Source organism: Raphanus sativus, chromosome 6 (genome assembly GCF_000801105.2).
Source record: "Raphanus sativus cultivar WK10039 chromosome 6, ASM80110v3, whole genome shotgun sequence".
NCBI classification, from domain to species: Eukaryota; Viridiplantae; Streptophyta; class Magnoliopsida; order Brassicales; family Brassicaceae; genus Raphanus; species Raphanus sativus.
In genome coordinates this window covers 11,968,641-11,983,761 of record NC_079516.1, presented here as the reverse complement: position 1 = coordinate 11,983,761, position 15,121 = coordinate 11,968,641, and the positions used below count along the sequence as shown (strand labels likewise).

General features: G+C 30.6%; 1 protein-coding gene and 1 pseudogene across 2 annotated transcripts; one reads left to right on the top strand and one right to left on the bottom strand.

Moving 5' to 3' along the window:
* The first annotated feature begins 574 nt into the window (after positions 1-574).
* On the top strand, positions 575-1,732 carry LOC108807813 (putative clathrin assembly protein At5g65370). Its single transcript, XM_018580055.2, has 2 exons — positions 575-1,017; positions 1,294-1,732. The coding sequence occupies exons 1-2, from the start codon at positions 575-577 to the stop codon at positions 1,730-1,732; spliced, it is 882 nt and encodes a 293-aa protein (XP_018435557.2).
* A 120-nt stretch (positions 1,733-1,852) lies between these two features.
* LOC108806257 (protein DETOXIFICATION 27-like) lies at positions 1,853-14,601 on the bottom strand (annotated as a pseudogene). Its single transcript, XR_008934776.1, has 10 exons — positions 14,215-14,601; positions 12,926-13,967; positions 12,568-12,854; positions 12,140-12,393; positions 11,971-12,057; positions 5,907-5,963; positions 2,555-2,793; positions 2,352-2,470; positions 2,165-2,254; positions 1,853-2,041 (listed from the first exon to the last, which is right to left on the bottom strand). The product of XR_008934776.1 is annotated as a protein DETOXIFICATION 27-like (transcript).
* Between the last annotated feature and the right edge of the window lie 520 nt (positions 14,602-15,121).

The following is a 15,121-nucleotide window of genomic DNA, read 5'->3' as shown; positions in this document are numbered from 1 at the left end:
GTAATTAACTGTAAATTTTGATGTTTATATAAGTATATTTTACATTTTTTGGTGTTTATATAAGTATTTTTTACCTTAATAATTCGGTCAATTGTAATTGAGGGTGTTATATTGAAAGATAGATAAATTGGTTAAAATACAATTAATTCAATGCAGTCTATGCTAGGCAGCATGCATGAGTTTCATAAGTTATGCCACCAACGCACGTTAAGATCTAACTGACGTAGTCAGTGATGTAATTAACTATCGATCGATGGTAATTAACTATAATTACAAAAGTACCACTTAAAAAGTAGGTTAATATCCATTAAAACTTTTAATGCGCATGTATATTGATCGATGGTAATTAACTATAGTTTTTTATGTTTATATAAGTATCTTTTACATTAATAATTCGATCAATTGTAATTCAGTGTGATATATTGAAAGATAGATAAATTGCTGAAAATACAATTAATTCAAGAAAATGTATAAATGTTAATGAAACCTTCAACGTTACAAAACACATACCCGCATTGCTCAAGATACAAACATTTCAGAAAGATAAAACTCGATATACAACAAAATTGATCAAATGGGAAAATTAACAACCTTGAGTGGCTTGTTAAAAGACGAAGCCTCGCAAATGAAACTCAATGTGGTTCATTTGTGTAGCTCCGAGAACGCAAAAACCATTGACTTAGCTCTTTTGAAAGCCACGACTCATACCTCATACGAACCACCTTCCGACAAATACGTCAATCTCCTCCAATCGACTGTCGACACGCATTACGGTCCTGAAACCATCGCTGCGGTGGTGCAAAGGCTGCGTTTGACAACGGACGTGTGCGTGGCTGCTAAATGTCTCATTCTTCTCCATAAGATGTCTACATCAGAAAGTGGACATAAAGGAGAAGGTAGTGTTCATGCGACTAATCGTAATTTGATCTATAACCAAGGTGGCAGACATTTAAAATTGAATAATCTTAATGGGGATTCATCTCGTTTCAATAGAGAATTGTATCCATGGGTTCAATGGTAAGATTATATATGTACTGAAGTTAATTAATATACTTTTGGTTGAGATTAGAAAGATTGATGTAGATATTGACAAAAATCAGTGAAAGTTCGTATATAACTAAAAGTAGTCAAAAATGTTTTTTGATAACTGTAGTCTAGCCTTAAGATTTTTTTTTTTTTTGATAAATATAGTCTCAAGATTTTTTTTTCTTTTTTTGATAAATGTAATCTTTAAGATATTTTTTTGTTCTTTTTGATAAATGTGGTATCAAGAGTGAGTTGTTCTTTTAATAGGTACAAACAATATCTAGATTGTTACTTACACATTGGGGAGGTTTCAGGTGTTACCCCAAACATAAAAGAAAGTTCAGAAGATAAGCGTTTGGAGACTCAACGAGTCTCGTCTTATACAACAGATTGCATTTTCAAACAAATCGGTTTGTTAGTGGATCTGTTCGAAAATATTGGTGCCCGGCCAGAAACTACAATGTCGAAATCGAACAAAATAGTTATTAAGATGATAGAATTAATGGTAAAAGACTGCTTCTCGGCCATGATATTGATCAAGATAAGGTTTGAAGAATTGAACGCGAGAAAAGCTAAACGGGAGGAGATGGTTCTGGCTTTGGTGAGTCTTGAAAAGTGTAAGGAGGCTTTGAGCGACTTTTCTTGGCAACGCAAGTATTTTGTTGAAGATTTTTGGTGTTTGGTTTTGAAGTTAAAACAAGGGTGACGTTAGAAGACAAAATAAATGTTGGATGAAAAACCTAAGCTAATCGGTTAATAAACACTTATCTTATAGTGATAGCTAGACCGATAGCCTATAAAATAAAACTACTAGCCTTCTGCAGTAACTCACTAACTGCTCAAGGCTTCTATGATACTTGAACCGGTTCTAGATAAATTGCTGACAAAATGTTTACAAAGACAATACATAGATAAGGAAAAAAAAATAGATAAGAAAATTATGCTGAAATGTTTCGAGAAATCTTCATTCTATTGCTTTGGACCATTTGTTAACACGTGCTTGTGCAATCTGCGCCTATAATTTTGCCAAACAAAAACTAGTAAATGTGGGGGCTCTAAGCAAGTCAGATGCAGAGAAAAATGTATGCAACATAATTTACCTCTTTAAAACAAAAACAAAAACAAAAACATAGTTTACCTCTTTTTCCCATTCACATCTCATTGTGATCAAACTTAAAATTATTGTCTGAACTGCGGTTCCTCCAAATATCATACCAGCCCAAATACCCTACAAATAAGTAAAATTTAACAACATATTATCATAATCAATCATATCAATTTAAATAAATGATTTTAATGAACAAAAAGAAGAAGATTATAAATACCATGACGCCGAATTCAAAAACCCAACCCATTAAAATTCCAAGTGGAATTCCAATGCAATAGTAACATCCTAAGTTTATATATGCCACGTAGGATTGCCAACCCGATCCAACTGCAACACCTACTCACAAGTGATAAATTAACACAACAGCGTTTGATTTTGTATATAACAAAAAAATATTATAAAAGAAATATTGTGACATACCGGAAAGTACAGGTTGAATGCTATTAAGAAGAACGGTGAGAGTTAACAGAACGGTGAGTTTATTAACAGCTGTTAAAACGGCTTCGCTTGATGAAAAGATCCAAGCGATTTGGTTATGTAAAAGCATTATTATCAACCCAAAGAATACTCCGATTATCATCGATTGTGTCACTGATACAATCGTCGCAAACTTTGCTCCTTTTCCATTACCTGCTCCTAACTCGTTCGCCACACGTACACTGCAAATAGTTAATGTATGATCAGCCAAGTATAATCAGTTTAAAATATAAACCATAATCCTTTTAAAAGTGTAACTAATCCGGCATATATATTAATTGATTAGGCTAGTCTTATTGCCTCAAATATTAAAGGGAAATTTGGGAAAAAAGAACAAAACAAGTAGTATTTTGTCCCATTAGAATGATTTCAAATTTTTCCATTTTTGGACTTTCACTACCCTTCAAAAGTTTAAAAATTCATATAAAATAATTTACAACACAAAATAATTTACAAAAATATGAAAAATGAAGTACTAAATTATGTGCATTTATGAAAAATATTAGTTTTATAAAAACATATTTGGAATAACAATTTGAAAAATGGGGTAAAGTTGTTATTATATCAGATCTACCATCTACGGCGTTTCATAATATGCATTCTACTACAGCCACAACGATCTACCCATAGTAGACTGCTAAATACACCAAAAACAGTTGAGTCTACAAACGTAGAATACATAATCTACATTATATACTACTTTCTGCGAAAATCGTAGATAGTAAGCCCTAATAAATGTTCTTATGTCTTCCTCTGAAGAATATACTTTCTTCCTACCTCTCGTTTGTCTACGTTCTCTGTATACTCGTTCTACCATGTCATCCATATTCTACGGGTTGTAGTAAGTTCATTCTACCGGATTTTTAACAGAATCCGAAAATCTAGGAAATAACTGTCAAAAAATATTACCTAAATCTATTAAATCTTATTTATTTTCCTTTTTAAAAAAATTTGTTCCCTAAATTTTAGCTTTTCTTGCCAACCACGATTTTGATAGATGTAAATTTACATCCCTATTTTATTTAAGTTTCTAATCAGCCACTAATCTCAATAGTTTCAAGTAGTGTAAGTGGTTTATGTTGTAGTTATAAATACCCAGGTGAAGTGTTCGATTCTCCCCTTCTACATTTTTATTTTTAAAAAAAAATTCCTAAAATAACCTTTAATAAGAAAGTCAAATAAGACCATTTAAATTCATATCATGTATGCTTTTGTTTGTTATTGTGTATGAAACCTAAAAAGAGATTCAATGCTAAATAAGAGATTTAAATCCAATGCTAAATAATAGAGTTAAGGATCATATATATAAGAATAACTAAAAGAAATGATATTTTGCTGATCAAATTCGTCGAGTTCTCTAGCCTTTTGTAACATGAGTCTCTCTTCTTCCTCGTCCTTCTCTTATTAATTTTGAGAAGCATGGGCAGCAAGCCTCCTGAGAACAAATCCACATGTTAGTATCACTTCTCTCATGATATTAGCATACAGAGCAAAGACATATCAGACAATAGTTCTTCAAGAAACTCATTAACTTGGTATCACAAAATTTTGCAACAGGTCTTAACAAATATACAATTCAGAAGAGTCAACTCTAAGCCCCTTTCTACCATAGATAAGCACAAACAAAATTATATGCAACCAACCATTAGTCATCTAACCCAAAATTGCAACGTCACAAGCATCTCCAACACCATCAAAGGAGTTCTGGATCTTTTTTTTTTGCTAGTCCAGTCGGTAAACAACTCCAGCAAAAGGAAAATATTAACTATGGTGAATAGAAACAACAAGGCCAGAACTCATTGAGCTATAGTTGAGGTCACATTAGAAGCACATCACACTTAGGTGTCAAACCACTATAAGGGGGAACAATGACTTAATACGTAACTAAACCAAGAGTTTCTCCTTCAAAATAATCAATAATCCAACTCCTTACCAGTCACTTAGGCATCAGAACCCCGAATGATAATGGTATTCCACAACAATTCTAACTTAACATGTTAAATTGTACACAGAAGAATCTCAAAAATATACACTGTGAGCCATTAATTTGCGTTTCTACTCTATTCAATCTTTTACTAATACACATGCACATCAACAAAATCAAAAAAAAAAAAATCAAAATCGAAAAGGGGATCTCAAAACCCTACCTTCAATTTTGGGGAAAGAAGAACCAAGATGAAAATCAAACACCTATTTGTTCTTAATCAGCGACAAGAAGCTTCTCCCGAGCTTGAACAACTTCAATTGTAGCCAGAGATTACAAAGAGATTCTAATTTCTGGTGTTTAGAGAGGAAAAGAGAAAGAAGAAGGACAACAGAGAGATGTGACGATGAGTTAAAGGTCTCCGAAGAACTAATACGGCGGAGAAGGTGTTGATGGCGAAACCTAATGGCCTCTTCGCTGGAGAGAAAGAAGAATCCTAGTAGACGACATGTTTCTGATACTTTCTGTTTTCTTTTTAATTTTTTAATAATTGTATTTGGAAATTAACATAAAGGATTAAACGGTATTTACATTATTGTTTGTACTATAGGGACAATTATTTTGATTTTAATTCTAAGGGGACAAAGTCATAGTTGTTTTGTTCCCTTTTCCCAAATTTTCCAATATTAAATAGTATACTTGTATTTATGTACTCCGCATAAAAAGACAGGAATAAAAAGCACGTGAAGAACAAGTAGCTATAGCCTATAGATTATTGGAAAGAGATATCATATCTAATTTATGTCCGCGTAAATTCTTATTCGGATAACACGCTAACTACAAAAGGAAAATAAAAACACGGAACGCCAAATGCCAAATGTGAGTTTCTGTATCCTAATTCCTAAGTTCATCAGAAAACAGAGTTCCTTCAAAAATAATTGGTTTACAGAAAAAAATGTAATGTTTTCTTGCGAATGTGATGTTCACGGATAATCTCACACAGCACAATTATAACTTTTAAGCACAAAAAGAAAAGAAAAACAGCACAATCATGATTTTGTCAAAGTAAATTGACAGTCCACCTGAAAGTCGTAGGCCCATCATTAACCTGATATTTTATATACCATTTACACTTATTTTGTTAAAAACGACGTGTAACACGACAATACGAAATGAGTAAATACTTTATAATTTCATGGGGTCCATGTAACAAACAAAATAAAGTAAACTATATAATAAGTTTAGTGGACTAAACCCATCCGGGATAGTTAGAACTTAGAACACAACCATAGTTGACAAAAAAAAAAAGATCACAACCATAAATCGGTTTAGAAAATAGAAATCAGCAAACAGAGATGAAGGGCTTTTTACCCGGTTCCGGCGAAGAAAGCGAGAGGAATCATCATCTCCCACCCATTTATCGACATGCTGCCAGAAGTTTTTTTGTTCGCAAGTAAAATCATACATAAAGATGATAAGGGATTACAAAGATATAATCAATATAACTGTTTTAAAATAATGAGGAATGCTAAAAAGAAAATTAAAGCCAATTGTAATTTTTCCGCAACATAAACATGACTATATGATCGATGACCTTTTCCTCTATCCCCTTGCTATTATTTGAGAAGACCACTTATGAAAATAACCTTTTGCCCATGTGTTTATTACATGTGTGTCATTTCCTATGTGGCATCTCCACATTTCATCCCACACCAATTTTTCAAAAGCCTATCCTTGGCCTAGAACATTTACATCTCATGTCATTGTAGACATATGTTATAATCAATGCTTTTGATGTGCTATACGTGATGTGCATATAGTTAATGTCCAATGCTATATAGTTAATGTCGAACAGATTTTCTCTTATATTAAACTTTTTTATGTTTATAAATTCTTGCTTGCAGGAAATGTTCTACGTATTATAACTTTTATATTATACCCAATGCTTTTTATGTATATATATATTATACCCAATGCTTTTTATGTATATATATAAATTTTATGTTAGTATCAGCATTATAACTTCTATCCAAGAACATATATATATATATATATATATATATATATATATATATATATATATATATATATATATATATATATATATATATATATATATATTTTTTTTTTTTTGATCCTACAACATATATATTTATATTTTTGATCCAAGAACACATATATATATATATATAATATAATGCTCATATTTTCATACACATCCATCATTTCGTGAAAAAAACTAATTTTTATACTTTTGTATTGTTATAATACAATGAAGGCATAATGTAGAGGGATTAAATGATACAATAAATGTCATTATTGAATATGAACGTTTTGATTATGATTGATTTATGTTAAGTCCGTAATCAGATCGTACATTATTATTGATTTATGTTTCTTGATTGATATGATAAAGCATGATTGATATGATTAGCGATTTTAATTTTAATGTTTCATATTTGAGGTTACCATATTTATAAAAATAATGTAACATCCATCATTTTTTATGTATATATATATATATTTTATGTTAGTATCAGCATTATAACTTCCATCCAAGAACATATATATATATATTAAACTTTTGTATGTTTATAAAATATTCGATCCAAGAACATATATATATACATTTGATCCTAGAACATATATATTTATATTACATACATATATATATATATATATTTTGATCCTAGAATATATATATTGTTAATATAATACTCATATTTTCATACTCATCCATCATTTCGTGAAAATTAATTTTTTTACTTTTGTATTTTGTTATAATACAATGAAGGCATAATTTAGAGGGATTAAATGATACAATAAATGTCATTTTTGGATATGAAATCTCGGTTATGATTGGTTTATGTTAAGTCCATAATCATATCGTACATTATTATTGATTTATGTTTCTTGATTTTCCTGAATATGAAATCTCGCAAAGCATGATTGATATGATTAGCGATATTTCTTTTAATGTTTCATTTTTGAGGTTACCATATTTATAAAAAAGTTTTAACATCCATCATTTCGTCATTAACAATTATTTGATGTTACCATAATTAAAAAAATTCTTTGTCAAATTTGTTATAAAAGGAAAGCCATGTGAGTAAATTATGTCTTATGTTTTCTTATAAATACTCTTTCTCACATTTCGTTCATACCCAACAAAAATGGCTGTCTTTTGTTTTGTGCTTTTCAAAAATATTCTAGATGGATTGCGTAATCCTCATATTCTGATTGGTAATTCAATTTTTTCTGTTCATGATGTATCAAATCCCCTTCTTATTATTTGAGGAGACCATTTGACAATAAACTTTTATCTCATGTGGGATTTACAAGTGTACCATTTCTTAGGTGTCACAACCACAATTCACCTCACAACTTTTTTGAAAAAACCCTCTTCAATCTAGGCTAATTACATATCATGCCATTACAATTAATATATAGTATATGTTTCATTTTATGCATATTCACTAAAGACAAACAATGAAATTTAATGAGTTGCTAAATAAGGAAAATATCAATATTGTCACTAATTATATTCTTCGGTTATTATTTAACCATTTTTAAAAAAAATTGGATACTCGAGATCAATAAAACAAAATGAATTAGTTGTGGGTGTCTTTTCTGTTTCTTTCAAAAAATGTTTTAAAACAATGGAAACTTTGAATCGATTTCCGAAACGTGAAATTTATTGTTTATATTATATACAATATTTTGAGTACTCTAATCGTTGAGAGTTTGAGTTTACACTATTTTATAAAATGTTAAGTCAATGTATAATGTTTTCAGAACCATGATTACAAAGATAACTTCAAAACTAAAATAATATTCGTAAATTATTAACATTTATAATCGTCAGCCACTTTTCGGGATTTCAATAATGTTTGAGTCAATGAATTATATTTACGTGAATCAAAAATAAACTTAATGAAGTAAATCTTGGTGTCAAGTCAAATATAGTCATAAAATTTGAGTCAATCAATCATATATGAGATTTCAATTATGTTTAGTCTATATTATATTGTTTCCTATTTTAGAGCTAGACTGATGTAGAAACGTAAATCACATGCTGAAAATGATCACAATAACAACAGCAACATTATGACAAGCTTTCACAGTAAAGTAATTTTTATCAATCAATTATATTCGGTATTTCAATTATGGTAGTCTATTATATTCTTACCAATTTTAGATGAAAATATAAGGATTGATTGTGATATATGATAGTAACCTAATAAATTTTCAAAATTAAAAAAAAAATATATGCGATTGATTACTGATTTAATTCATTTTTTTCAAAACGTACAGTAATGTCGTCATTAAGTGTGTTGCTTATGGAACACTTACTCATGTTTTCTAAAATTTATGGAATTCGACAAATGTTAACGTACTTTTTGTTTTACAGTTTTGGCAAATTAATTGGAGAAAAGGTAATTTATTATATTTTTTTTAAACCGGTTGAGATAATATTATCTGTATATTTTTTTAATTTTTTTTATCATGATAAGGTCGATTCAAGAATTTGACTAACATTTGAGCCTAATGATGTTCTAGAAATTGATGCTTTCAGAAAGAGGTAATATATTCACTTAATTACTTCCCATTTATAATTCTTTGTAATTTGATAAGTTTATATTCTTTGTTATGTTCTTTATAGGATTGCAAACGGAGAGTTTTGAAGATACTTTCCACATCAGTTGTTGTTATTGATTGATTTTCTGCGAAACTTTTTTTTTAAGTTCTACTTTTCTTAATTTATTATTATAATGTCTACGTTTTGTTTTTTTATGGCAGCAATAATTGGATTCTCTATTTTAATCCCTTATATATTAAAATAGAAGCACTTTTAGAGACTAGCCTTATGTTCATGTGTTATTAACAAGAATGTCATTTCCTATGTGGCAACACCATATTCCTTCTCAACCTCTTTGTGTAAAAATCCTCTTCTTACTAGACTTATTAAATTTTTTGCCATTGTGAATTAATAGTAGCTTACATAATGTTTTAGTCATATTAATTGATATTAATTGGTTATGTGCATTGATATGGACGATAATATCAAATCCGGTAGGGTTTTTATAATGTTATATGAAACTAATATGATAGTAAATGGTATCTATAGTCACAATTAATAGGGTTTTGACTATATATATGATTTATATTTTTATAATATTATATTTCTTTACGACTCTAAATTATAAATGATATTTTTTAGGGACTGGAAAATATAAATAATTCATAATTTTGTTTTTCTATAAAATTTAGTACATGACATTTATTTTGATGAATATTTTTTGTATTTTATGGGATACATGACATTTATTTTGAGATAGACAATATAAATTGTTTTATATTATAATATCAAAATGTCGTATATAAAAATTTATGAGAAATCTTGAAAATTATAAAATACATTCAAAAAGGAATTCCATATTAAATTTATTGCAATCCCTAATTTTTTTGCAAAAATACTTTTTGATTACAAAATTATCATAAATGATGACATATATATTGAAAATGGAAATTTATATAATTCTTTTCGATTAAATTTAAGGCAAATATCAATCTTTAATGTGGACTTCCTTAATTTATGCTATATGCATATAATACTTTCTATGATTATCTGAAAATCTCTGATTATAATCATATACAAAATTAATAGGATAGTCTAATATATATAGTCACAACTGATAGAATTTTGACTATATATACAATTCATATTATTATAATATTTAACTTCTTTGCGATTAATAAATGATACATGACATTTTTAAGAGATTAGAAAATATACAAGAATCATAATTATGTTCTTCTATAAATATTTAGTAAATGACATTTATTTTGAATAATATTTTTTAGTTTATGAGATACATGATATTTATTTTGGGATTGGACATTACAAACTGCTTTATATTGTAAAATCAAATTCGTATATAAAATATTATGAGCTTACATTCAAAAAGGAATTCCATATTAATTTTTTTGCATTCCCTTAAATTTTGCAACAATACTGATGATTACAAAATTATCATAAATGGTGATAGACATTTAATTTGGAAATTTATATAATTCTTTTCGACTAAATTTAAAGAACAAACCATTTTTAATGTGTAATTCCTTAATTTTTGCCATATGTTTATAATACTTTCTATTATTATCTTGAAATCTAAAATTATAATCCTAAACGAAATTAATAGGATAGTCTTATATATTAGTCACAACTGATAGAGTTTTGACTATATATATACGATTCATATTTTTATAATATTTAATTTCTTTATGATTCATAACATTCTTTAGGGACTGGAAACTATGATTATAAAACTTTGGTATGTGAATTTTATTTTTATTAATATTTTTTTGTATTTTATGGGATACATGACATTTATTTTGAGATAATATAAACTGTTTTATATTGTAAAATCAAAATGTTGTATATAAATTTTTTTGAGCAGTCTTGAAATATTATAAAATACATTTCAAAAAAGAATTTCGTATTAAATTTCTTCCAATCTCTTAGTTTTGTGCAATAAATTCTTTTACTAAATTATCATAAATGGTGACAGACATTAAATTTGGAAATTCATATAATTATTTTCGATTAAATTTAAGAAAAACATCAGTTTTAATGTGGACTTCCTTAATTTTCGCTCTATACATATAATACTTTATATAACTGTCTAGAAATCGACGAACAATTAGGGATTTACAACATTACTTTGTGGCAATATCTAAATATATCAGCTGATGAGAAATGAGATCGAATCCAACACCCGAACCGTAGCCCATGATCTCATGTCTCATCAAGATTTTTAGTAAAAACACTCTTTATAAATAAAAGATAAATCAAAAGAAACTCATATGTATTTTGAGTCATAATGGATATTAAGGTTCGATAAAGGGTCTCTTTTACAATTTTGAGTTCTATTTTTTTTTTTTTTGTCGACAGCATTACAGACTCAAGTATGACTCAAGTAGAACTCAATTTTGAGTTCTAATAAACCCACTAAATTTACTTCAATTTATTTATATTCTTCTTACAACTTTTATGTACTTCAAAATCAATATGATTTTAATGAAATATAATGATTTAAATTCGATAATAAGACAATTACGTTTGTCAACCATAATAAAATTATCATTATCCGGATATTTCAATAAATTTTTTGTTGATTGAAAAATTCAATAAACTTCTAATTCCAAATTGGTTTTTCTTACATTAATCTGTATATCAACATTACTTATGCTAATTATACCAAATATAATATGTCATTTTTATGTTCTCAATATCTATAATTAAAATTTATAATTTATTTTGGTCCGTTCGCCCCGCACTGGGTGCGGGTGATCACCTAGTCATTGTAGTAAAAAAGGAAGTAAAAACTAATGTCTACAAAACAAAAACATACGATGTAGTGAAACGACTTACCATATAGATAAAGCGTCAACAGCTATTCGAGTATTCTGAAGATTCCCAGTCACTATAATCAAAATCCGGTAATACCAATTTTCTAAACTGTCCAAAAACAAAATATCTACCGTCAGATGTTGCGTCTTGCTCATTAGACAATGTCACAAAAATATATATTCATAGGTACCAAAGCATGACGCCGGAAGAAGCGGAGAGTTTGAGAAACTCCCAAAGCCCGGTGAAGGCTTCGGAAGAGAATCCGGTCCAAGTGAGTGGACAGCCGCCGCAAACGGTGTAAGCTAATACAATAAGAACGTTGACCCACCAAGAGATGCTGACAGTAACCATAGTCCCAACGACTCCGAGTTTAAGCCCATCCACGAACAACCAACTCACTAAAAAGTGAACTACCAATGAAACCGCAGCGGCATACGCAGTCACCTAATTAACAACTCCAAAAACAATTATTTTAAAATTGTCATCTAAGAAATATTTATTATGAGCAATTTTTCCAATTAGTAAACAGGCTTTTGGAAATATATATATTTTTTTGGTAATCATGTTAAATCTTTTGGAAATATTTGAGTGTAAAACAATCAAATATCGATTATTTACGTGGTTTTTGAGCTGGCACTGGAGGAACGTTGAAGCGGGAAGGACAGAGGGTAAGCGAAATGAAGAGGGATGGCCCACAAAGACACGACCCCAGAAAGCTCAGCGATATCGTCTGGTTGACCGATAAATTTGAGAACAGGGGTTGTGAAAAGATAAGTCGGTAATAACAAGAGACAGCAAAAGAAGAGAACAATCCAAGAACGTTGCATATAAACTCCTAACATGTAATGCTTCTTCGCTCCAAACGCTTGTCCACACAGCGTTTCCAACGCACTCGCCATCCCAAGCTGCACCGCGTTTTACGTGTTATATTAAACAAACAAGAACAAAATGAAAAAGCCATTCAGTTACTGCTTACAAAGAGGCCGAAGTTGAAGCCAACGATGACGTTGTTAACGATGGATATTGCGGCTAGTTCGAGATCTCCGAGATGACCAGCGAAAGCCTGAGTTATTACAAGCATCGAGTATGCCGATAATCTAGTGAATATCGCAGGGCCAACGATTTGCCATAGCTTCTTTGTCTCAACCCAAACTCTCTTCTTCAATCCTCCACCTTCTTGTTCGGCCGTGTTAGGGCTTTCCAGCAGTGGAACTCTTGCCCCTGGCTCTTCTTCTCTACTTCCTCTCATCGTTAGTTCTCTCTCTGTTGTTATGGAGAAAATATAAAAACAAAAAGATACCGGAAAGAAAGGTGTAGACTAAGAGATGCTTACAGTCTGAGTTGGCTTTTATAAAACGTTTGTGTCTAATCCTAGTGTCTAAGAGCATCTACAATGGTGGATTCCATTGTGGAATCCTTAGGGACTATTTTAGTATTTTTTTTTTCAATTGAATAGTTAAAGACTCTTAGTAAAATAAGCAGTCCAATGGTGGATTTTTTTTAGGAATCCTTAAGAGAACAAAAAGTTTATTTTTGTTAAAATTCACATCTCAAATGCATTACACTGATCTAAGAAAACAAGTGCATTGAACAAAAGAGACAAGAGTCATGACATAATCCAAACACAACGAGGTGGAGAGAAGAACTAAAGGAAAAAGAAGGTTTTGTTTATCCACAGAAATGGACACATATCACTCGTTGAATACATCCTGTGAAGAAGCTGCACAACAACTAACCAAATCCAAACAAACCACATGCGAAGAAGAAGCTACCACATATTGCTACAGACTCAAATGCAGCTTCATCAGTCCCTCTGCAACCCAATACTTACACAAACTTACATCTCGGAGAGAGCTTTCGCCATTCCCGAGCTGTAGGGGAGACAGTGTGATCTGATGATTTTTTACCGCAGAGGAAGTTGAAGTCGAGCATTCGTTGGACAGGAAGCTGCTTGTAGTTGTAGAACAGAGCTTGTGTCGTCCGAGAAAAGGCTGTCCCGTTGCCATTTCTCGAAAGAGCTGAAACAGAGTAACCAAAACAGAGTATTAAACAGAGGAATGGTCAGATCCAGAGTTTAGTTAGGCAATGATCACACAACCGACAACGAATCTATAATTGAAAAGACATAGAAAGTTTCGAACTTTACGGACTATCCTCGTAAATATCGAAACTTTTTGGTATCAGATCGGAATCAAGACAGATTTAGACACGCAAAAAGACAAGGACTTGTTCAGGATCCAAAAGCTAGGAGAGAGGAGAACAGACCTGGTCACGACCCGAGTCGAGTGAGTGGGAAGGAGGAAAACTAATAAATGGAGGAGGTAGGAGAGGAATGGGTTAGAGGAGAAGCGTTAATATAGAAGAAGATGGTCTCTCTCTCTTTCTCGCTATGCGATCGTGTGGTGGCCTTATTGGTGGGTAGTTGGATCACAACTTCCTTCTAGAAGTGGATGGCTAGTTGGATCACAACTTCCTGCGGTGGAAGCAGAAGACCAGACGGAGAGCTGCTGCGGCTGGGGCTTGGCTGCGAGGAGTGGGCGACGAAGAACAAGAGGAAGATGATAGAGGAGAGATAGAGAGAGGGAGAAAGAGAATGAGACACCTGTTAAGGATCAAGTCCTTGCAGACCTTCTCGAAGGATTGATCCTTAGTTAATTAAACCAAAATATTATTATTATATTTCATTAATCTTAAGGATTGATGTTAAGGACTCGTTACGGACCCCTGTTGCAGATGGTCTAATAATATACGATTTATTTCTGAAAATAAGTCAAATTTCTGAATATATTTGTTCACTTCATCAAAATAATGAATTTCCAATCGAAAATTGATATATGTTCAAATATAAAAATTTAACGATTCCAATCTATTTTTTTGTCACATAACGATTCCAATCTTTTTTTTTTATTAATTTGAGATATTTCACACCTATGAAAAGATTCACACTAATATTAAAGGGAATGTGCAACTATAGATAGATCTTTTTGTGAATATTCGAATGAGGTCAAAATCATTATATCATATCTATATCTATGTGACTACATAAGTTTAGGATTGTGTGGTTAATTTAAACCCAAGTTATTTACCTTCCTAAAATCCTACTACCATTAAACCACCCATCATGTGTGGTTAATGATTGCAGATTGTCTTTTTTCTTTTTTCTTGAAAAGAG